This window comes from Phyllopteryx taeniolatus, chromosome 11 (assembly GCF_024500385.1).
Source record: "Phyllopteryx taeniolatus isolate TA_2022b chromosome 11, UOR_Ptae_1.2, whole genome shotgun sequence".
Taxonomy (NCBI): Eukaryota; Metazoa; Chordata; class Actinopteri; order Syngnathiformes; family Syngnathidae; genus Phyllopteryx; species Phyllopteryx taeniolatus.
The window spans coordinates 8,428,366-8,452,598 of NC_084512.1; the positions used below are offsets into that span (position 1 = coordinate 8,428,366).

Genomic DNA, 24,233 nt, shown 5'->3' on the forward strand with positions numbered 1-24,233 from the left:
TCTGTGAGCTAGCTCATCTTCATTTTCAGAATTGTTTTGTCTCAATTCTGATTATTTTCATAGTAGCTGCCCCCCGACACACACAAACACACACGTTTCTCAGGCCTCCTCCCATGCAAAAATCCACCCTTTTAAACCATTACCAGACTAAAATACAGAGTTTTGTTAGCTTCACAGATTAGAGTTAGTGTTAGATTTTGATAAGTGGCACATGATTGATGCAAGTAGTAACTTCACAGGTGAAAATATTTTCAATGTCTTTATGGGTGCTCATTTTTTTCTCCCCACACTCTGGGCTCCTCTTTCTCAACTTTAAGCTTCCTGGGTTAATTAAGCCTGAGAACCACGTCCACGGTCGTCATGGTAATAAAAGCATTACTTGGTCAAAGTGGAGCGGGCGGTGTTTTTGGGTGCTCATTTTCATGAACAGGACCACTCACTCGGAACAGGCTTTTAAAAAAATGGGGTCTGAAGTGTATTGTAATTCTTGATCCTTGGAGTATTCTGACAAGCTTGGGACAGACATAAAAAAAGCATGTTATATTGTAGATAAAAACAATCTTGTTTTAAAGGAAATATTACTTGGGTAATTTGTTGTGAATTACTGGATTACTGCACCATGTTTCTCGCTTTGGGAATGACTTGCACAGCATGTAACAATTAGGCACAAGGACAGTGTTGTAAGGCATAAAACACAAAGCTACACGAGTAGATACAAGGTCATTTCTTGGTTTGCATTCTGTCTGGGAATCTGAGGTCAGTAAAAAAAAATAAAAACAATCCTAAACTCATACTTCATGGGGAAAAAAACAACAGCACATTTGGCACAAAGAAATACTCCTTTAAATGTACTTCGAACATGTACAGTACATCAGTTGCACATGATTAAAATATGGTAAAGTGTCATAGGTTTACTTTTGAGGAGAAGAGAAAAATTTGTCAGTTTACCACATTTTAATCATGTTCATGAACAAATTAAGGATATTTTTTATTTTATTAAGTGCATACTTTTATTGTTATAATCAAGAGTCTGCTGAAGCGGCAGGCGTACCCGAACTGTCATCCTTTAGGACAGCATCTGAAAATCTGTCTCATATCCGTAAAAGTTGCTCGGCAGCAGCCAGATGAAACAGGAAGTTTTCCGTTGCTGGAGGGAAATGTTGCTGCTTTAAATGTTCCAGAGTAATTTTGGAGCCTTCACAGTCACCAGCCATGGTCCCCAAATGAGCAAGAATCTGTTTAGTCTTCAAAGAAATGTCCTGCAATTGAGAATGTGGGTGTCACACTTGGGGAAAATGGTCTCCAGTCCCGATAGCTTAAGACCAAAAACACAACTCTCACCTTAATGACTTGACTATCTGACCTCTCTGTGTCTTCTGCAGACTGGACAATAAGATGGCCGATATCCTTGTGTAACTTCCCCATCATCATAGCCTCTGTGTTGAAACACATCGTGTATTGTCATTTCCCACTCACCATGTTGAAAATGCACGGGAGTAGTCATTTTCTTTCCTGAAAAGTATACAGCACCTTTGGCGCTCTGTGACACAGTGATGATGCTGTCTGGGAGGTTCACATACACATCAAACAGGTCCGATCTGTTGCTCACCTCTGGATCGACAAATCCTGCTATATAACCTGTAGAAAAAAAATAACGAACATAAATGACTGATATCCCTTACCATCGCTTACTTTATTATTGTTTTAATCATGATCGATTGTGTTGGTTTACTTTTTTAATATAATGTGGAAAAAGCTGACAAAATGAGAACTTTTTTAGTTTGGTGAAACATGAAAAAGCAACACACTGAAAACATGTACCAAGCATTAAATTTGATGAGTACTAGTGTTTTTTCCTGTTTTTGTTCCATGTCGTCATTACCATTTTCCTCAATGATGTCATGCCATGGCCATATTTAGGCCCTTTTTATTAAATCTTCACCCCCCTACAATTACAGTTAAGTCGCCCATTTATTCATACTGTGGCCAAATGATGAGTTCAAGTGACTGCTTTATTTGTTGAATTATTTATTATCTTCTTGCTGGAAATGACAAAAGACTAAGATGTGTTAGAAATCTAAATATTTTCACCATTATCATTGTTATTTTTCCATTAGGAAATTCATATCTCTGACAATTTTGCACCACTCAGAAGGATACAGGTAACTTCTGGCATCATCTACTCAAGAGCATGCTAATCAAATGTGAATCAAAAAAATGTGAATGCCAGAGTAGGAATAATTTTGGACTTAACTATGCATTCATTCTCTAAATTATACCTTCAGCTCATGCAGTGGACTTCTCTTTTATGCCTTAAAAAAACAGACTAAAACGCAAGGGAGTGAAGGAGAGTTCTTTTGTCCTGCCTTGCCAAACTTCACGTTAAAAAAAAAAATCCACTGACATTCAACATGAGCCATGCAGTGAGTCAGCGTGGCTCTTATTGGATATTTGTGAATTAGTTATTATAAGGCATCACAAGTACTTTCTCAGTCTTCTTGTTTTTATTGTTTGGGGTGTCACAAAAGCAAAAAAATATTAAGTGTTAAAGTCACTGTTCTGCTTGAGAGGCTTCTTTTCACGAAAATCTTGTTTTCTCTACTTTTTTTGTCAGAAACCAGTGTTTTTGGTGCAACCAACACATGTAGTAAAGAACAGAAAAAGCTGGAAACAAACTTTTTTTCAGCTGAAAGAAGATTCTACTCTTTCTTTTGTTAGACTCAGTGTTTACCAATTTCTACGCGCAGTGGTGCTTGTGGACAAAGAACCCTGTGAAGTCAAGGCAGAGATTTTGCTTTGACCTTTTTTGTAATCAAATTATTTGAGTTATTCAATTAATCATTTTAGCAGTATACTCTGCTGTATATATTTGTGTTGCAGAGAACAAGACCACACAAATGCAGGCATGCAAGGGGTGACGTCAGAGTGCACAAATGGTGCTGCACTCCTGAAAGGAGGTTGGGTGGCGTTAAAGTGCTTTGGTTATGGTAACCTCGACACTAGTCAAAATGCAGACTTGCTATTTCTTCATTGCATTTTTTCCTGTGACCCTCTGGTTCCAAATTCCAGGTGCTTGGGAATGAGCTAGCTACTCCGAATAATTCTGCCTGAAGGAGTTGTGCCCGACCAGAGGTCCTTGTGGATGCACATCAATTTCTCGTAGGAGATTACAAAGTAGTTGGGACTAGTAACAATCCCTTAATTGACTAATCGATTTGAATGCCCGACCTAGGTGGTATACAATTTTGTTGTATGGACTGTCGCACTTGAAACTTCATGCACAATATCTCCCTCTATCTTTACAATCTAAAAGTCTCTCACTAGCTTAAAACAGTGTGACTCAATTATTTAAATGGAAATCTTATCATGGTAAATATTATTTGTTCACTCCCAAAGGATTGGGGTTATTGTGACATTTGCAACTACTGTGCTGGCTTCCCTGATTCTAACTATAAATTCTAGTTGATAAAGCAGGAACGCAAACCGCTCTGCGCGCTACTGGTTAGCAAGTCTGCCTCACAGGGTGCGAATCTAAGCTCCGACATTCCTGTGTGGAGTTTGCACGCTCTCCCTGTGCTTGCGTGGGTTTTCTCCCGGTAATCTTTCACCCAAAGTCAGCGGGGATCGGCTCCAGCTCCCCAACGACCAACTAAGGACATGCGGTATTAAAAATGGATGATTGAACGCAGGAAACTTTCTCACCTGGGCATTTACTGAGATGCTCCAGTTCAGTATCAGTCAGGTGCACACATGGATGCAGGACAGACCAATCTTTCCTGTGCCACGCTAGAGCAGGAAGCACTCTAAAAATAAAAGACAGGAAGAGTGTGAGTATGTACACTTGATAATATTACAGCCACTGTTACATGCAAATATTTAAGAATTATGAATTTAATATTAAACTTACCTTGTGAATTCTAACAAGGCTTCAATTCGAGGGTGATGGACAGCAATCCGTTTTTTCAGCATGACAGCCATGTACAGGATAATGGTCTCCATGCCAAACTGAGATGCCACATCTGATACAAAACATGTCCAAATTGATGTGTGTGTCTATCTATCGATATCTATATACACTAAACAGAGAAAAAAAAAAGTTTAAGAGTTACCTACAATGAAGGAATGGTAGCAACAACGCTTTACCTGCTTGATTTAGATTCTTAATTTTCCAAGTTGAAATTGTCCCAGAAATTGATTCCCTCAACTGCATCCCAGCATTCCAAAGATTTGGTTCCAAATGTTGTTTTAATCAGATAGGTTGTTGGTTTTGTCTTCCCCCACCAACCCCAAGTCTTTTCTCCATGTTAGTTGGTAGAAGTTCAAGCTATCAGCTTATCCATTAAAACAATTTTTTTTTTTTTTTTTTACATCACTTTCAATTTATATAAAATGGTGGTCTATTACTGAAATCAAGCAGAAGTCACTTTTTTTTTTTTTTTTTTTTTACATCTTTACCTTTGATTGATCCTGCCAGGAACGCCTTCTGAACATTGTAGTCCTTGATTAAAAATGAGCCATTCTCTTCACTCTGGCAAATACCTTTGGTGAGGACAGCGATGTACACCTCCATCATTTTCACTGGACTACCAAATTTGATGTACATCCTGAACAATAAAACAAAACTTTGTTTAAGGTACTCCTCTCAGATTGTGTAATAGTTCAACCCGACAACAGGTGCGTGCACACTGTACCTGCACAGTATTCGATTGAGTGCAGCATATTTCTCGGGGTTGAAGTCTCTTGCTGTAATTACAACTGACAAATGAGTAACCTAAGAATGGGAGGAACACAACTACATTTAAGAAAATCAACTGCTGTGCCATTGTTATGAATAAATCAGGTACTGTACCTTGTTTAGAGCTGTAGGCTCCTGTACCTCCAGTGTGCTAATGTAATACCAAGTACGACAAAACTGGCCAAACACAAACGTGTGAAAATCTTCCTTGTTCTGTGTCAGGCAGCACTTGCTGAGCAGGACTTGTCGAAGTTCTGAGCATACCGCGGGATAGCACCACACCCAAAGAGTGTCCCCGTTCACATCTTTTTCTGGGGACGACATGAGACATTTTCAATGGCTGGCTTTTCTTAACACACTAGTTGTAAACGATGCGTCAACGGTGTAACGCCAAGACAGAACCAGCAGATTCTGCTGTTGGCGCAATTTGGCTCACACTGCTATCATGTAACTCTACTACACAAAGCGTGAGTCGCTAATCTCCCATGAAAAAGAACACAACGTGAAACATAATGGCTTGAGAACGCTAACTTACCAATCAATCCAACGCTTAACATAGACTGTGCTTCAGTTGCTGCCATATTCCATACCTGGAGAGTTTCAAGTAACCACAAATACAATTGGGGTAAAACACAACATCACATCAAGATGCGACTGTCAAGCTGAGAACCCTAAAAACTATTTAAATAGACAAACCTCAAAATGGATGCTGCCAGAAAGTGATTAACTATAAACGCGATGAGTTATTGCTGTTTATTTTACCTCTGCTCTCACCACTTTTCTTCTGTTTCTTTCTTCTTCCGGATCAGGAGACCGATGGGCCACTCGTAACCAATCACAGTGGGCGTAAAAGATGCATTTAATGGTATCTAGAAAATAGGTTTTTACTCTTCAGTGGTAATGACTGGAATATTAGAGACGTAACTGCCGGCTTAATGACCAGTTGTCAATAAGACGTATTTAACACTCATTCAGCTATTTCCTCATAGACTTGCACAGTTCTGCAATACCAGTAGAAAGACTTAACATTTCAGTTTGTCTGCATTAGGAACCTGGATAGCGGGCTTTCTTGGCAAGCAATCTATTCGAATGTTTCAAATACTTAAAAATTGAGGTATATCCACTTTAGGGATTGACATGGAAACCCCACATTATTTAAAAACATTTGAGTGTCAGCGAACGCACCACAATGTTTGTGCACTACATACGGGGATTATAACCAACCGTAGTTGCCAGGTATGTTTGAAAGGAAAAAAAAAACGCTTAATGTAATTGTACATTTCATAAGACACAAGTTTAAGGTTGTTTGAAATGGGCCCATCGAATCATCTGTTGAAATATTTAATACTTGGTGAACTCTTTAAAATTAACTCAATGTCCTTCATTTGAACTGTTATTTTTCATGGGGATAGCGTATGACGCACTTGGCAACCCTTAGCAGGCCGCTCACGTGCTTCTTCCTTTCTCAGTCGCCGCCGTCTCCGTGCGTGAAGCCGCGGCCTGGATGGACTGGTGAATTCTGTCCAAATTCACACGAATTCGGCGAGTTGAGTAGACAAGAGAGCCACCAAAATGCCGGCGTATTTTCAGCGCCCAGAGAATGCTCTGAAACGAGCGAATGGTGAGTAGAAGTCGTTTGTCACGGGTTGGCTCACGCTACCGGGGTGTAGAGCACGCTAGCGGACTGTTAGCCTTGAGCTGCCTCGTCACCTAAACTGATGCTAATGCTAGCTAGCGAATGGCGCGGGAGCAGTCGGCGTGAATGAACTCAGCTAACTAACGACCAAGGTCGCTCTCCACGATTAAAAAGATTCGAGCCTTGAGACCATAAGTACGACAGTGGAAGTGAATGATGCGTTGTCAAATGATCAATGTCAATTCTCGCCGTTATATCAATGGTTGACGACGGCCATGCTCATGTGTCGCTGCATTGGGCCCAGCTACGTAATATGAAATTGTGTTATGTATAGATGAGTTACGACTGTTGATGTAGTTATGTGTGTTGAATGTCAAAGATTAATTGACTTGACATGAGACAAACATTACCAGACGAATCTTCTAAAGGCGGTTCGAGTTATATAAGTATCATTTTACTGTTACGAATAAGACATATAGGACTCTTTGAAGCCGCTGAACATTCAAAGTGGATGGGGGGTTGACATTTTAAGTGTGACCATTTTTGTTGAATCTAGTTTTCAAACTTTTAGAACTGTCTAACACTTGAACACTTAATTTACAGAAAGCCAAGGGCCCAGTTCTACAAAAAAAACCCTGAAAATGACAAAATAATGATCACGAGCCAGAGTTTGCAGATGGCGGTCAGATGATGGGGTGTAGTTTAATTAGGCATGGAAACATGCATAGAAAAAAACAAACAAATTAAGAGTCGGGAATGAACAAACACGCCACCCATTCATACATTTTCCGTACCGCTTATCCTCACTAGGGTCGCAGGTGTGCTAGAGCCTATCCCTGGGTTCTGGATGTGAGGCGGGTTACACCCTGAACTGGTCGCCAGCCAATCGCAGGGCACACATAAACAACCATTCACACCTCTGGGCAATTTAGAGTCTTCAATAAACCTACTATGCATGTTGTTTCCATGTAGGAGGAAACCCACGTAGGCACAGGGAGAAAATGCAAACTCCACACAGGAGAGGCCGGATTTGAACCCAGGTCCTCAGAACTGAGGCAGATGTGCTAACCGGTCGTCCACCGTGCCGCCCCAAACCTGCCATAGGTTGTTGAAATACATAGTAAGGAATACATATACACAGTTAAAAGGAATTTGTACTTGTTAAAATTCATGAAAATAGCGTCGGAAGCAACGGAAAATACAAGCCATTAAGGCTGGTCAGAGTAACACCACAAGGGGCCTGCAGTGCGTCCAAAGAATGTGTCTGCGGATTGACCAATTTACATCAAATTTGGCAGAAGCAGAGAAAAATATGTAATAAAGTTTTACTTATGAATTTGAAAAATTGCCTTACTGAGAAGTTTTTCAGGGGGATTTTTCAACTATAAGCTCAGGAAATGTTGTCCGAGCCTTATAACGCCTCTACTTGGTCCTTTGAAAAGTTTAGAAGTCGTGATTAAAACTAGGACAAGTGTTCTATGTGATCAGTAATGGTCAGGTGGAAAAACACAAACACAGTGAAACACAGAAAACAGCCGTTCCATCACCACTCAAAATGCGTGATCAAGAGTGTGGCTTGTTGAGTGACCACTTCCAACAGCCAGTCAGTGGCAGATAGAGACATACCTAGGGGATGCAATCTGCTGAGTCGATACGAGAACTTGTTACACGGGCACTTCTTTTTTTGTGTAATATACAGAATTTCTGGAAGTTGGCAAGAAACAACCTGCATTGGATGTTTTGTACGATGTCATCAAGAGCAAGAAACATCGAACATGGCAGAAGATCCACGAGCCCATTATGCTCAAATACTTGGAGCTTTGCGTGGATCTTCGCAAGAGCCACCTGGCAAAGGAGGGTCTCTACCAGTACAAAAACATTTGCCAGCAGGTTTGGTTTGCATTCATCAATTTCGGGTGTCCTTTTGTCCAAAATCATTAGGGATGACTGTTCTTTGCCTGTGCCATCAGGTTAACATCAAATCTTTAGAGGATGTGGTTAGGGCTTACTTGAAGCTGGCGGAGGACAAGACCGAAACGGCTAAAGAGGAGTCCCAGCAGATGGTCCTAGACATCGAGGATTTGGACAACATCCAGACTCCAGAAAGGTGAGTTTGTTTGGTGTTTGGGTAGTGGTTTATAGTTTTTAAATAGTTGAAAACTTGCTTATGTGAGCTGGGTTGTGTACCTTCAGTGTGCTTCTGAGTGCTGTGAGTGGAGAGGACACTCAGGATCGTACCGATCGTCTGCTCCTCACTCCGTGGGTGAAATTTCTGTGGGAGTCTTACCGCCAGTGCCTAGACCTCCTCCGAAACAACTCCAAGGTGGAGCGCCTTTATCATGACATCGCCCAGCAAGGTACCAATCACATATTCATTAGTCATGTTTTAAATCTACAACAGATTTTGGTAGATGTTATTTGGTATTAAAGTGAATGTCTTGGGTGGGAATATAATTGTTATTAAGGCCCCCCCCCTTTTTTTTTAAGATCAAACATTTCGCAGTAAACGTCTCTATATGGTTTCTCATCGTGTGTTGCCATCTCTTTTGTAGCATTCAAATTTTGCCTTCAGTACACCCGAAAGGCAGAGTTTCGCAAGTTGTGTGACAACCTGCGAATGCATCTGGGTCAAATTCAGCGACACCACAACCAAAGCACTGCCATCAACTTGAACAACCCTGAAAGTCAGTCCATGCACCTGGAGACGCGTCTGGTGCAGCTTGACAGTGCCATAAGCATGGAGCTCTGGCAGGTCTGTCTGTATCTTATAGAGGAATATACAACGATAACTTGTTTACTTTGAATACTGTGAAACCTGAAAGGTGCAACACAATCTGTTGTGGTACTTCTGAATGTTTACAATTGCTTGTTTTTTTTTCCATAGGAAATAATTGAAATAGAAATAATCAATTCCACAAACTGCCTACATCATAACTTGTGCCTCTACAGGCAATGTTTAAAGTAATGTTTAAACATTCTTATTTGCGCAAGTATAAAATAAGTTACCCGCTGAATCGGGAAACTTAAAATTGTGTACTCTCCATTAACTAATATGGTGACAAATGTATACAAAAATGTTGAGTATTTCAGACCCTGTAAGAAGTGTTTTTCCTAAAAATGTTAACCTGAGTCATAGTTGTTCGACCTTAGGGGCATTCAAGTAATACGTTTCCAATCTGTATGACAACTGTCAGGAAACTCTGTGTGTAATGGATAATTTAATACCGTAGACCACTCATGATACTTTACATTTTCTGTAATGTTGCAATTGTTAAGAGAGCGATGCAATGTTAAAATATTTTCTCTTTCCAGGAAGCATTCAAGGCTGTTGAGGACATCCATGGTCTGTTTGCTCTTTCCAAGAAGCCACCCAAACCCCAGCTAATGGCCAACTATTATAACAAGGTGTCAACTGTGTTTTGGAAGTCCGGAAATGCCCTTTTCCATGCGTGCACCCTTCACCGGCTTTATCACCTCTTCAGAGAGATGCGTAAGAATCTCACACAAGAGGAGATGCAAAGGTATCTTATTTTTTTACACTCTCAGATATTTCATTTGTACAAGCTTCACTCTGGTGATGGCATTTAATTGTAAGTGCCTACTCACTCCACCTTCAGGATGTCTACCAGAGTCCTCCTGGCCACTCTCTCCATTCCCATTACCCCTGAGCGCACAGATATTGCTCGGCTGTTGGACATGGATGGTATCATTGTCGAGAAACACCGCCGGCTAGCAACCCTCCTGGGTCTACAAGCTCCACCAACCCGCCAAAGTCTGATCAATGACATGGTGCGTCATTTGTATGAAAGACACCTTCTCAGAAAAGTTTTTGATTATGTAGTAGTTTTTGATTATTATATTTCAGAATGAGTCTGTATTATTATTTTTTTGTTTCAAATGAACTCAAAAGATTTACACAAGATTTAGTCAAATAATTGTAATACGCTTTGTATGTTGGTAACAATACTTGAATTCTCAATATAGACCAAAATTAGTATGTTTTTTTTCCCCCCCTTATGTATTAAATGTCTTCCAATAGGAAATTTCATTTAAATATTTGAATTGCAGATGATAGGAGTGTGCAAGGCAGAGCTACAAATCAGTTTCGTCTTGCTGCATTTTCTACATTAATGTATCAGTAATTGGCAGATGCCCGATGGCTAGAGAACAGTGTGGTCGTGTACAACTATGCCTTTCTAGTTTGTAAAGCTTTTGTCTTGGAGGTCTTGAAAGACTTTTATGTGCCTTGCAGGTGAGATTCAACATGTTGCAGTATGTGGTACCTGAGGTGAAAGAACTTCACAACTGGCTCGAAGTCGACTTCCATCCTTTGAAGCTGAGTGGAAGAGTAACCAAGGTAAAAAAATTTGGAACAACAAACTTCACAATATAGTAGTAGTCCCCCCCCCCCCCCACACACACACACACCCAAGTTAGACATTATAAAATACATATTGTAATTTCCTATTGCCATCCTAAAATCTGTACATATATTCCCAGGTGTTGAATTGGGTGAGAGACCAAGGTGAAAAGGAGTCTGACCTTCAGCACTATGTCCCTCACCTGCAAAGTAACACCATCTTGCGTCTCCTGCAACAAGTAAAAAAAAATAAAAAATAAAAATTCTTTTGAAATGCTTCTATTTTACAAGCACACCATTGCTGCGGTAGTTTCATATTTTGTGTCCTATATATTAGGTTGCACAGATCTATCAGAGCATTGAGTTCAGCCGTCTGGCCTCCCTTGTTCCATTCGTGGATGCCTTCCAGCTGGAGCGCTCCATTGTTGATGCTGCCAGGCACTGTGATCTGCAGGTAACGTCATGATTGCATTATGCATTCTCAAGGTGTTAACATGAATTCACTTAGTGTCAACACTAGGGCTTGTAATCGCAGTATAAATCCCAACTCGCTATTCGTATTGACATTATAAAATGATGTCCGAATCAGAATCAGATGGTTACTATTTGTACTATTCAAAAATATCGGTCATAGTCCATTGAATGAAAAACCCAGTGTGATTATTTGAAAACTATCTATAAACTACTAATATTACGTTTTGCATCTGTATAATATCACAAAAACTACCAGAAAACATGTCGTTCAGCTTGTCAGCGTATGATGGCCATTCCACTCTTCCAGTGGTTGAATCTAAAAGGAGCCCACTTTGGTTATTTGTATGTCAAGGTTATTATAGGAAGTGAAAACGAACGAAATAAATGAAAATGAAACGTAAATGAAATAAAAGCATTATTATTATTTTTTTTAAACAACTAAAATGACATTTTACATTTGCAAAACTAACTAAAACTATACCAATAGTGAAGATGTCCTTTGTGTTCATCGTCCGCGCAGGCCTGTCACGATGATTACCTTATAGACTTATTGGTCAATAAATAAAATTGACACGATAGTTTTTCCAGACTTGATGAATTGTCATTGTTGTGGTGAGCCGGCATGCGGATCACACAGTGAGCCGACAGAATTGGACAGCTGTGTCATCAGCCGCAAGTGAGCTCGTGGAACGCCGGCAGACCAGTACACTCTCGCCTGTGTTGGCTCCGTCCAGTACTCCACAGCCATGCTCCATGTGCAGTGCATAGATTCACACAACAGACACTTAAGGGAAAGTTAACTGTTTGTTGTGTTCGCTTGCCCGCAAGCTAAAGAGCTAAACAGCTCGCTCCACCGCAGCAAAGTCGTTTAAAACGTGTTATGCCCCAATTGGCACAAACACAATAACGTTACCTGTTTATTAAGCATAACCTCAGTGGCACATTTATTCATTATTCAGCCAGTAGTTGACTACAGCGAACCACAGCGTATATTTGATCATCACAGGCCTAATCACCGCACAGATATGTATTGGTAGATACGATACACCTATTTTGTGCACCGTGCTGACTGCAATGCTAAGCTAGGGTGGTCGAAGTCATCAGTGCCTTCACTGTCTGGGTGTGTGGCAAGAAAACCAAAGTAGTCAACAGATATTGTATTGATTATTTATCATCAAAATCTGTTTCCTTGTGAAGGTTCGAATTGACCACACCTCTCGGACGTTGAGTTTTGGATCTGACCTGAACTACTCGACTAAAGAGGATGCTCCAGTTGGTCCCTTCTTGCAAAACATGCCGTCTGAGCAAATAAGGAACCAGCTGACTGCTATGTCTGCCTCTTTGGCCAAGGTGCTGCAAGTCATCAAACCTGCATCCACACTGGTGAGCTGAGTCTATTCTTGCTTAGTTACTTTCCACTTTATCTATCTTATCATGTGGTGGTCCCACTCATGGTTTCAAGCTACGACTATGAAATATAATTTTTTTTTTTTAAATTCATATATCATTCCCTTTTCATCAATGAAAAATTCTCACAAACGTTTCCGTTCCAACTAAAGCATTTCTATGTTAGATTACTTGGATACCTTCACATTTGGACAGATGTGGCATTATGCCTCTTCACTCATGAATAGGTTTTACATTCTTCAATACAAAATTTTAACCAGCTGTATCTGTCTTTTTAGCAAGAGCGTGAGGAGCAGAGCCAGCAGGCCATAGCAGCTTATTTGAAAAATGCTCGTAAAGATCATCAGCGCATCCTGGCTCGCAGACAGACTATAGAAGAGCGCAAGGAGCGCCTGGAGAGCCTGAACATACAGCGTGAGAAGGAGGAACTAGAGCAGCGGGAGGCTGAAATGCAGAAGGTCCGCAAGGCAGAGGAGGAGCGCCTGCGCCAGGAGGCTAAAGAGAGGGAGATGGAGCGCATTATGCAAGAGCATGAGCAGATCAAGAAGAAAACAGTGCGAGAACGGCTGGAGCAAATTAAGAAGACTGAACTAGGAGCTAAGGCCTTCAAGGATATTGACATTGAGGTAAAGTCTAACCTTTTCTCGGTTAATGTGTTTCATCTCTGCATTGCAGCAATGTGTCATAGTTGTGAACTATGTTGTTTTTAACATACTTTTTGCTGTGCAGGACCTGGAGGAGCTGGATCCTGACTTTATCATGGCTAAGCAGGTGGAGCAACTGGAGAAGGAGAAGAAAGAACTTCAGGAGCGTCTGAAGAACCAGGAGAAGAAGGTAATGCCGAGATGTTTTATTGGCTTCATGTGTCACTTACCTTTGTAGTGGACACTAACTCACTCTCTCGCCGCAGATTGATTACTTTGAGAGGGCAAAACGACTTGAGGAAATTCCTCTCATCAAAAAGGCATATGAGGAGCAGCGTGTCAAGGACATGGAACTGTGGGAGCTGCAGGAGGAGGAGAGGGTTCGTTGGAAATGATCTTTGGAAGATGAATTAAGTGCTTTCCAGACTTTACATTTACAATTGTTTTGTTGTTGCAGATCAGTAACATGAAAGTAGAACGGGAGAAGGCCCTGGAGCACAAGCAGCGCATGTCACGCATGATGGAGGACAAGGAAAACTTTTTATCTAAAATAACTGCTGCTCGTAGCTTCATTTATGAGGTGAGATAAAGTAGTCCCTATATCTGTTTAGTAATAAGACAATTTGGGTACATTTTGTAAGTGTCCTTGGATTTTTCTTTTTGTAGGAGAAACTGAAGGCATTCCAAGAGCGCATGGTGGAGGAAAGAAAGACTCGTCTGGAGGAAAGGAAGAGGCAGCGTAAAGAGGATAGACGCAAGGCTTTCTACCTCCAGAAAGAGGAAGAAGAACAGCGCATTCATGAGGAACAGCTCAAAAAAGGTAATTAATAAGCTTTACACAATCAGGATTTTTAGGGCCGATCAGCGAGTTAAAAAAAAAAAAAAAAAAACGATCACCGATCCAATCGCAACATGGACCAATGTGTCTATTTAAATGACTTGTTCATTTACCGTATATACCTGTGTAGTGTTTACGGAGTATCTTCAAAAATATCTTGTTAGGTCATGTATTCTAATCAGTCAGGTCAAACCAACATGACAGAAATGATGGGTGCTAAGTTATGGTAATTAAATTACTTTATTGTGATTAAATTGCTTCACACACACCGAAACTTTAGAGCATGATTCGACAGAGCGCTGGCATGTTTACGTACAACCGTTAGTGCTAGCACTAGCCTGATAAGTTACGTAACGTTTTGCTGCCTGCTTGCGAGCGGTATCGTATTAAAAGTACGTCAACATACCACAAGCAGGCCTTGAATTAAAGTCCTCTCCCGAGCACCAGTGACCACCACCAAGTTTTTCCCCATTTTGTTCTTATAATACACACGACGCGATCCATTGATGTTGTCGTCGCCATGGTAACGAGTGTACCGGTCACTTTTGAGTTAACAAGATCAAGCCCAGTAATCTTAAAAGACAGGATCCGTTGGTATCGGAATACAAGATTTTATTGCAGTAGTCTGACCAAGTGCAATCGTGAAAGACCAAATTTGCCTTGTAGTCTGATCCACGCATTACGTGTTGTCTGTCTCAGATGTGTTGTCTGTCCCACACCGCCGCCATGTTCCCCCCCCCCCAAAAAAAAATCCCCTTTTGGCGGTCAGATATTTACAGTACTACGTCAAAAGACACGCGACAAGGCTAAAAATAAACTATTCTTTGGATTCAAATATACTGTACATGATGGCGACGCGGAGTAAATGTCTTTTGCGGAGCCGATCAATGACGTCAGTGATCGGATCGGCGAATTATGCCGATCAAGCCGATCAGATCGGTGTAAAGTCGAGTAATTAACATTTCTACAGTTAAACCACTAATCAAATCAGATTAGAGATACAGTTTGGTGCATAAGTATTAAGACAATGACAGTAGTTTTAGGATTTTGTTCACTATTACAACGGTTGTAAAATGCAACAATTAAGATGCGATTAAACTGTAGACTTGGTTTTAATTTAAGAGGTGTCACAAAAATATGAAGGTGCAGTCCTTTTATGAAGAACACCTGTTTTCAAGCATTTGGACAAAAGTCAAAACAGTGTTCCCTCGTTTTTCGCAGTTAATGGTGACCAGAACCCCCGCGAAAAGTGAAAAACCGTGAAGTAGGATTTGCCCCCCTCCCTAGGAATTTTCGTGGATATGTATGTGGGTACCAGAATGTTTAAAATATGTAAACCGTATTTATACTTTACATATTTGAGACAAAGATTACAACAGTACATGTATTTAAAAAAAATGATCGCTTAAACAAAAAAAGTTATTCCGAACACAACAGCGTGTACGAGACTGGTGAGACACAACAAGGGAAGATCCTGGGTGAGGCTGCGATGATGCGCAGCCAATCAGCTCACGGGATAAATCCACTCGTGCTCTCATTGGTCGATGTCGCGCCGGAAACCAATCACGCGTCTTGTATGAGTGCCCGCACAGTACAGGCATGTACAAAGCGTCTGAGTCAACTCATCTCTTTGTTTGGCATGCAGGGAAACCTTCTCTCGCGCGCATCAACATGAAACAACGCATCTTTCCGCAATATGGCTGCCGATATGGCTGTATTAATTATTTAATTAATAAAAAAAATTTATTAATATTTTGGAAAACCCCGCGAATCACTGAAGCCGCAAAATGTGAAGCGCGAAGTGGCGAGGGAACATTGTAATAATTTTTTATCCTTGGTTGAAAATCCTTCTGTCATTGAGTGCTCTAATTATGGAGCCCATGGATGTCACTAAATTTTGAAATTCTTTGCCAGGAATTGTCACTTTTGTCGAACAAGTGAGATGTATGGTCCTTTAGGATGGGATCAGGCCACAGATCTTTGTGTTCAATCTACTGTATTTGCTGCTGACCAGTCCATGATTTACCCAACTGGGATAGGCTTCAGCTCACCATTGACCCCAATAAGGACAAACAGTATAATACCCTAAATGTACTACGAAAACATATAAAAACCTTTGAATGAAAATAAATGGAATCTTCTTTATTGGCAAAGTCAGTTGCCTGATTTCAACCCAATAGAGCATGCGTTTCAATAAATGAAGACCAAAGTGAAGGCAGCACAAGCAAGTTTTTATTTTTGTCGGTGCCATTCTTCGGTTTTGACTGACTACAAATTGTCTCTTGTTCTGTCACTTCATTAGAATTAATCGCCTTTTAACTTGTATTTTTTTTTTCTCAGAACGTGAGGAGCGTGAGCGCATTGAACAGGAGCAGCGAGAGGAGGAGGAGAGGGAGTATCAGGAGCGCCTACGCAAACTTGAAGAGCAGGAACGGAAGCAACGTGCTCGTCAGCAGGAGATCGAAGAGCGTGAGCGCCGTCGCGAAGAGGAGAGACGGACTGTCCCAGATGAGAAAGCCAAGGTTCATCTCAACTTGTCTCTACGCGTTTGGCAGCTATTCCAAATATCTTAGGGCCACATACTGTTTATGTTTTCAAAATTGAGTTAACCCCAGTTTATTTTGGGGATATGTTCCCGACCCACCTGCGATAAGCGGAAAGCAACTATTTGAGAGGCCATATAAAAACATTATTTTTATAGTTTTACCCCTTCCACATGCCTTAAACACATTTAAACTTGGCGATATAGCGGGGGTTCACTATACATCCTATTGTTTATTCTAAACAGGACTGGGGTGAAAAAGAGGAGGGAGGCTGGCGGAAGCGCACTGAAGGGGAATCAGAGTGGCGTCGTCCTGCACCTGACAGGTGGGTTTACTGCATGCTCGTTGTTGTGGGAGTCTGTGCTCTTAGACTTGAGGTGTCTCTCTAGGGAATGGAGGCAAGAGGGTCGTGATGACGACAAGGAGGAGGGAGAGCCTTTCCGACGAGGAGAGGGTCTACGTAGGGTCGGAGATGACAAAGGACCTCGTAGAGGTTATGATGACGATCGAGGTCCACGTCGGGCTGGAGATGATGACCGTCCGTCCCGCAGAGGGATGGATGACGACCGAGGTCCACGCAGAGGTTTTGATGACGACCGTGGTCCGCGACGGGGCTTTGACGACGACCGTGGCCCGCGACGGGGCTTCGACGACGACCGTGGCCCGCGACGGGGCTTCGACGACGACCGTGGCCCGCGCCGGGGCTTCGACGACGACCGTGCCCCGCGACGTGGCTTCGACGACGACCGTGGCCCGCGACGGGGTTTCGACGACGATCGTGGCCCGCGACGGGGCTTCGATGACGACCGTGGCCCGCGACGGGGCTTTGACGATGACAGAGGTCCACGTAGAGGCATGGATGACTCCAGGGATTCCAGGCGTGATGATGACTGGGGACCCAGAAGAGGAGGTGATGACGACAGAGGTGGAAGAAGAGACGATGACCCCGCACCCTGGAAGCCGCTCTGTAGACCGGGTAAGTATTTGGGCATTGAGTCATCTAGTAAAATGGGACTAAAACCAGTGAGGAGTTTAGTTTAAGAGATATCCTGTAAATGACAATTTGGGATTGTGACTTTTCAGTAAATGTTCAAAGGAGGCAGCATTGAATGTTTTTGAGTTGTGAAGAAATAACCTAAGGCAATTTGATATATGTCATATCATAGAAGAGCAAATATCAGCACTTTCGGGCCTTTTAAAGACATTATTGCACATCTCCCAACTGACCTTTAGGAATTTTGTGATTTTTCTACTTTTGATTTGTCAAGAATGGATCGTTGAATCGCTGTCCAATCCCCTTTCACATCACTTTTCCAAGGAAATTCTTTGGACTCTCCTAGTTGTATTAGTGAAGCAAATTTGAATGTGATTCTGTATCCATATACTGTTGAACTTCGAGTTACGAATTTGAATCATTCCATTTGCAACCTGAAATGTTAGCAAATTGTGGTAATGTTTCCCATTGAAATGCAATCTGTTACAGCCAAAAACGTTATATTCACCTTAGTTTTATAGGTGTGTGGTTAAAAGTGTAGAATTCACAAGTCATTAAGTGAAAACACACTTTACTGTGAAGACGTGTTCACTATCAAATCACTGTGCAACATCTTAGCCTTTTTGCAGAGTACTTTTTACGTTCACCTTGGTTACAGGAGCTAGCCTGTAGAGAGGGCCAGAAAATGTGTATCGTGCTCTTCTCAACACCAAAATCAATTAACATAGGTGCACACACAGAGACGCCCCCAACTTGGGGGGGGGGGGGGGGGGGGTGTAAAACTCCTCTTTGTCACAGGCCACAATCACAGTTATGACTTCCCTCGGAGGGCCGCTACAACTGTGGACCCATATAAATGAAAGATTACCTCATATACTGTAATTACAGTATGCACAACACATTGATGAATAATCAGTTTTTAAATCAGAAGCCTATAAAAACATGTTTTTCAACTATTGCATTTCTTTTCAAAGGGAGATTGGTAACCAAAAAAATGCTTGGTATTACATCCATCCATCCATTTTCTGAGCCGCTTCTCCTCGCTAGGGTTGCGGGCGTGCTGGAGCCTATCCCAGCTATCATCGGGCAGGAGGCGGGGTACACCCCGAACTGGTTGCCAGCCAATCGCAGGGCACATACAAACAAACAACCATTCGCACTCACATTCACATTCACACCTACGGGCAATTTAGAGTCTCCAATTAAGGCATGTTTTTGGGATGTGGGAGGAAACCGGAGTTTTTATTTCATGGTCTTTACATCTAGATGCTCAAAAGCCCTCCACTGTTGCTGAATTACAACAATTCTGCAAGGAAGTGGGCCAAAATATTGCAACAGAGATGTAAAAGACTCATTGCCAGTTAGAAAAAGCTTCATTTCAGCTGTTGCTGAAATATACAGGCCATACCACAAGATGCAAACCACTCATCAGCAAAAACAATCAGAAGGCCAGATTGGATTTTGCAAAGAAGTACAGAGATGAGCCACAAAATTTTGGGAACAAAGTTTGATGGACTGATGAGACCAAGATTAACCAAAGTATGGAGAAAGAAAGGATCTGCTTGTGATCCAAAACACACAAGCTCATCTGTGAAGCATGGTGGGAGGTAATCATGGCTTGGGCTTGCATGGCTGCCTCTGGAACGGGCTCACTAGTCTTTATTGATGATTTAGCGCATTATGGTAGCAGCTGAATGAATTCTGAAGTCTACAAAACAATTTTGTCTGGCAATTTACAGAAAAATGCATCCAAACTAATCGAGAGAGGCTTCATCATGCAAAAAGTCAATGACCCAAAACACACTACCAACACAACAAAGGACTTCATCAGGGGGAAAACGTGGAAGGTCTTAGACTGGCCAAGACATTCACCGGAACTCAACCCAATAGAGCATGCATTTTACAACCTGAAGAGGAGACTGCAGGGAGAAACAAACAATAACTGAATAAGGCTGCAGTAAAGGCCTGGAAAAGCATTACACACGAAAAATGCAACAGTCTGTTGAAGTCAGTGGGTTGCAGGCTTGATGCTGTTATTGCAAGTAAGGGTTATGCCACCAAATATTAAATGTTCACTTTAAGTTAATATAATGTAGTTGTGCTAATACTTTTGCGCACTTGAAATCTGGGTGGCTTCAAACAAAAGATGCTCTGTCCTGAGTGGTTTAACAGATCTAGATGTAAATATTAGTTTAGTAGTAGTAGTAGTTTACTCATTTATAATGTGTAAACATATGAAATTACTAATTAGTTTGATTTGTTTGAATATTTTATTAATGTAAAAGGCTTTGGGTTGCATTTTCATTTTTTTAATTTTTTTGTACGAAAGCGCTTACAAATGTTTAATTAATTTCTTAACCGGTGTTTCGGTTGTCGGCCTTGAAGTTTTCAGTTTCTGTCAGAAATTTTCATTTTGGTGCATCACTGGTTTGTCTAATATTTACATTTGTTTGATAATCTTAAACATTAAAGTGGGGTAACTTGCTGGCGATAGTGTTACCAAGGCTTTGTGGCCTAAATAAATTATTACATTCCCCATGGTTACCGCTACAAGGATAATTATATGTTGTAAGGGTTAAGAAGTATTTGTTTTCTTCTTGTTTCTATGCACTCATGTTAAGAGCCTTTGGATGTTGAGAGAAGCAAATCTGAGTTATTACTACAATGGTACAAACTGCGCAACTAGATCCCAAAGAAACACGATCCTTGTCACAGAATTCTTATTTTTTTATTATTTTTTTTATTTATTTTTTTCAATCGTAATTGGCATCGTAATAGCACTAGCAGTTTTCCCTTTCTTGAGCCCTTCTGATAGCTAATTTAGAGCAGAAACAGATACAGTACCTTACTTGGAATGAGTGATGAACAGAGCCAATGATGCTTTTGCAGTGTAAGAAGCACAGCTGATCCTTCCCCGTTTCGTGTGTTTACGAAAAGTTTGTGCGTAATCTGTTTTTTTTTGTAGATCAGGTCATGCGTAACCTGACGTTCCACTGCACTTAATTTTGATCAAATGACAAACCAATGAGTGATGAACAGAGCCAATGATGCTTTTGCAGTGTGAGAAGCACAGCTGATCCTTCCCCGTTTCGTGTGTTTACGAAAAGTTTGTGCGTAATCTGTTTTTTTTTTGTAGATCAGGTCATGCGTAACCTGACGTTCCACTGCACTTAATTTTGATCAAATGACAAACCAGGGGCTCATGTCACAGGTGGTTGGCGTGAGCGAGAGAAGGCTCGGGAGGAGAGCTGGGGTCCTCCTCGAGGTGGCACCAATGACGAACAAGATGACAATAATGGAGAAGAACGACCCAGTGACCGCTTCAGAGACCGTCAAAGGTGGGTCTGACTGGATGAAGAATGTATTGTACCTTTGTCAGTTCAATTAATTAATTAATTGTGTGTGTGTTTCTAGAGAGGACAGTGGCTGGAGAAAATCAGAAGAAGGAAGAGGCGGTTGGAGAGATTCTCGCCGAGAGGACACAGAGCGCCGTGGGGAACGCGATGATCGCCCACGTGACGGAGACCGCCGTGATGATCAACAAAGTGCCCCACCGAGAGACCAAAATGATGGTAAACATCGCACACGTTGGTTCTCCCATCACACCACAAGGGAGTTGGACTTATTTTAGTAGGTGTGGTGTTATTAGAAAAATATATTTATAATGAACCTTTTGAAATGTTGTGGCAGCAAAAAAAAGAAAAAACTAGCAAATTATGGCTGCTTCCCTTTTTAAGTACTGTATGTGAGCCACACTTCAAACAGCCAGTAGGTGGTGTAATGTACCTATGAAAGTAGTGCTTCTGCATGACTCCAACTGAGTAAATATACTTATTGCTTTATGGACCTACAAAGCCTAATTCCAATAAAGTTGGAATGTTGTGTAAAATGTAAATAAAAACAAAAAAAGTATTTGCAAACCTTTTCAATGTACATTCAATTGAATACACTGCAAAAACAATATATTTAATGTACAAACTGATGAACATTGTTTTTTTGTTTTTTTTTTTGCAAATATTCACTCATTTTGAATTTGATCCCTGCAACACCTTCCCAAAAAAATGACAGGAGCATGTTTACCACTGTGTTACATCACCTTTCCTTTTAGCAAAACTCTTTAAGTATTTGAAAGCTGAGACACTAATTATACAAATATAACCTAAGTGAACTTAAAATACTGTTTTTAAATGATTTCATTTATTAAGGAAAAAAAATATTAAGTTTGTTAAATCATGACTTGTGGCTAGTCACAATTTTGGATTAATTTTCACTGATCACATCCAAGCACATCACAATTCTGCAAGGAAGAGTGGGCCAACATATCTCCAGAGATGTGTAAGACTAATTGCCAATTTTAAACGTTTGGATTTCATTTGTTACGGTTGAGGATGGCCCCACCAATTATTAGGTTTAGGGGGCCATTACTTTTTGACACAGCACCAGGTAACTTTGAATTTTTTTTTTTCCTTAATAAATGAAATCGCCATTAGAAAACAGCATTTTAAGTTAAGTTTATATTTGTCTGATATTTACATTTAATGGTTTTACAAATTAAAGTGATGAAACTGTGCAAAAATAAAAGAATTTGAGAAGGGTGCCAATACTTTATCACGGCACTATATATGGCTTTCGCTCTGCATGGTAGAGTTTTAACTTGCATTTGTAGATGTAGCGACGAACTATCATAACTGACAATGGTTTTATGAAGTGTTCTGAGCCCACGTGGCAATATCCTGTCGACAATGATGCAGGTTTTTAATGTAGTGCCGCCCGAGAGATCGAAGATCACAGACATTCAATGTTGGTTTTCGGCCTTGCCGCCTACATACAGATTTCTTCAGATTCTCTGAATCTTTTGATATGGACCATAGATTGAGATCCCTAAATTCCTTGCAATTGTATGTTGAGAAACATTCTTAAATTGTTGGACTCTTTGCTCACGCAGTTTTTCCCAGTGTTGAACATCACCCCATCCTTACTTCTGAACAACTGAGCCTTTCAGGGCTGCTCTTTTTATACACAATCGTGATACCTGTTTCCAATTAATCTCTTCACCTGTGGAATGTTCCAAACAGGTTTTTTTTTTTTTTTTTTAAGTATTCCTCAACTTTCCCAGTCTTTTGTTTACCCTGTCCCATCTTTTTTGGAACATGTTGCAGGCATCAAATTCAAAAAGAGAGAATATTTGCCCAAAAACAATTATGTTCATCAATTTGAACATTAAATATCTTTCCTTTGTAGTGTATTCAATATAGGTTGAAAAGGATTTGCAAACTGTTGGATTATGTTTTTCTGTTTTACGCAATGCTCCGACTTCACCGGAATTGGAGTTTGTAATTTCTAAAGAGCAATGTTGTTTCTGCAGGAGGCCCCTGGCGTCGTGGTGGTGAAGAAACGCGTGAGGAACGAGATGGGCCCAAGGAAAGGGAGAGGGAGCATGAGCATGACAAAGATGCTGAGGGAGAGAAGAACTGGCGTTCAGACAAAGACAACGCTCGCCGCACAAAGAATGAGACGGATGATGATGGCTGGACCACTGTCCGCCGCTGAGTCCCAACATCACTAAAGTGGCTCCAAAAATGATGGAAAGACAGAATAGCCTTCGATATATCATCCCTCATTTAGCTGGATTAAAGATTCTGATAATCCCTGTCTGTGTATTGTTAACTTTTGAATTTAATGTCAAAACCTATTTTTCCTGGGGATGGATATTCCTTTTAATACTGGTTGACTTTCAGCAGTTCTGAATACCTGAGGCCTCAAGCAAAACATCACTTTTAGACATGATAACCCCCAGGCAATAGGAGTTGTATCCAAAACATTATCATTAGTATATTGTACAATTTATCAACCTCAGCTTCCAATGCAAACTCAGTGAATCACCAACTGCCTGTTTTAAACTGTTACGTTTCATGTTGATGTTACATGATGGCACTCATACACAAATGTCAACCGCTTGCATACTCTAGTGTTCCCGATTATTATTATTAACGTTAAATGAGTGAAATATCCCATTTGAAGTGCGTGCTTCAAGTATTACATTTGCCTCATCTAAAAGAGTTTGTGCTTTGCTTGCTGCAGTGACATTGCTGTCACACCAGGTTGCATGTGAACAGATAAAGCCTTTATTAAAAATGTCTGACCTCCACTTTTTAGCAAAAGGCATTCAATGTTGACATGGCTGAGTGTGCTCATATGAAGGGCCTTAATTTCTATTGAGGAGAAATGGAACTGGCTACCAAACTAGTGCCAGTTAACGGTGAATTTGCTGCCACTTGCAACATTTATGACAACTGTTGAGCGAGTCTGCGCACATTTTCAGATTTAGTTTTCGGCAGGTAATGCAAAATTACACGTTTGGGGGAAAAAAAGATGCTTTGTTTTACTTTCAGCGATCTTGAAAGTGTACAAGCTGTATGTATGCCACTGTCAAATATTCTAAGTACATCCACACTAAATTGAGCTGTGAAGTAGTGGTTCATTAGCCTAATAGCATAGTTGCTGGTTGTTTGAAAGTTTCCAGGGGGCAAGGGACTTTATTTTTTATTTTAAATAGCTGTCATCCTATAGCTTAATTTCCAATAAAGCTTACTGTCACAATA

The 24,233-nt window shown here is 40.9% G+C and overlaps 2 protein-coding genes across 7 annotated transcripts; one reads left to right on the top strand and one right to left on the bottom strand.

Annotated features, from left to right (window-relative positions):
* Positions 1–131: 131 nt before the first annotated feature.
* On the bottom strand, positions 132–6,288 carry dennd10 (DENN domain containing 10). 6 transcript variants are annotated; one of them, XM_061790106.1, is made up of 11 exons: positions 6,160–6,288; positions 5,498–5,604; positions 5,271–5,325; positions 4,850–5,046; positions 4,692–4,771; positions 4,456–4,604; positions 3,908–4,019; positions 3,703–3,803; positions 1,531–1,638; positions 1,342–1,436; positions 132–1,259 (listed from the first exon to the last, which is right to left on the bottom strand). In XM_061790106.1, the coding sequence occupies exons 3-11, from the start codon at positions 5,314–5,316 to the stop codon at positions 1,092–1,094; spliced, it is 1,056 nt and encodes a 351-aa protein (XP_061646090.1). In that variant the 5' UTR covers positions 5,317–5,325; positions 5,498–5,604; positions 6,160–6,288; the 3' UTR covers positions 132–1,091. The 6 variants fall into 6 exon arrangements, with proteins under 6 accessions (XP_061646090.1, XP_061646091.1, XP_061646089.1 ...); XM_061790107.1 differs by having other exon boundaries at positions 4,540–4,604; positions 5,432–5,604; XM_061790105.1 differs by having other exon boundaries at positions 5,432–5,604.
* Positions 6,215–24,233, top strand: eif3s10 (eukaryotic translation initiation factor 3, subunit 10 (theta)). Its single transcript, XM_061790103.1, has 22 exons — positions 6,215–6,356; positions 8,071–8,261; positions 8,342–8,478; positions 8,565–8,728; positions 8,924–9,123; positions 9,684–9,892; positions 9,989–10,160; positions 10,624–10,728; positions 10,872–10,970; positions 11,069–11,185; positions 12,403–12,588; positions 12,891–13,238; positions 13,342–13,446; positions 13,523–13,636; positions 13,714–13,836; positions 13,923–14,076; positions 16,435–16,616; positions 16,883–16,962; positions 17,027–17,613; positions 20,843–20,969; positions 21,046–21,203; positions 22,997–24,233. Exons 1-22 carry the CDS (start codon positions 6,308–6,310, stop codon positions 23,179–23,181), a joined length of 3,792 nt encoding a protein of 1,263 aa, XP_061646087.1. The 5' UTR covers positions 6,215–6,307; the 3' UTR covers positions 23,182–24,233.

Excerpts from the sequence above, each read along its gene's own strand:
- dennd10 (XM_061790106.1), bottom strand. The coding sequence starts at position 5,316 with ATGGCAGCAACTGAAGCACAGTCTATGTTAAGCGTTGGATTGATTG. Across the intron at positions 4,605-4,691 it reads CTCAATCGAATACTGTGCAG|GATGTACATCAAATTTGGTA; the intron begins GTACAGTGTGCA and ends TTTATTGTTCAG. Across the intron at positions 1,639-3,702 it reads GCATCTCAGTAAATGCCCAG|GTTATATAGCAGGATTTGTC; the intron begins GTGAGAAAGTTT and ends TTTTTTCTACAG.
- eif3s10 (XM_061790103.1), top strand. The coding sequence starts at position 6,308 with ATGCCGGCGTATTTTCAGCGCCCAGAGAATGCTCTGAAACGAGCGAAT. Across the intron at positions 14,077-16,434 it reads TGAGGAACAGCTCAAAAAAG|AACGTGAGGAGCGTGAGCGC; the intron begins GTAATTAATAAG and ends TTTTTTTCTCAG. Across the intron at positions 20,970-21,045 it reads CGCTTCAGAGACCGTCAAAG|AGAGGACAGTGGCTGGAGAA; the intron begins GTGGGTCTGACT and ends GTGTGTTTCTAG.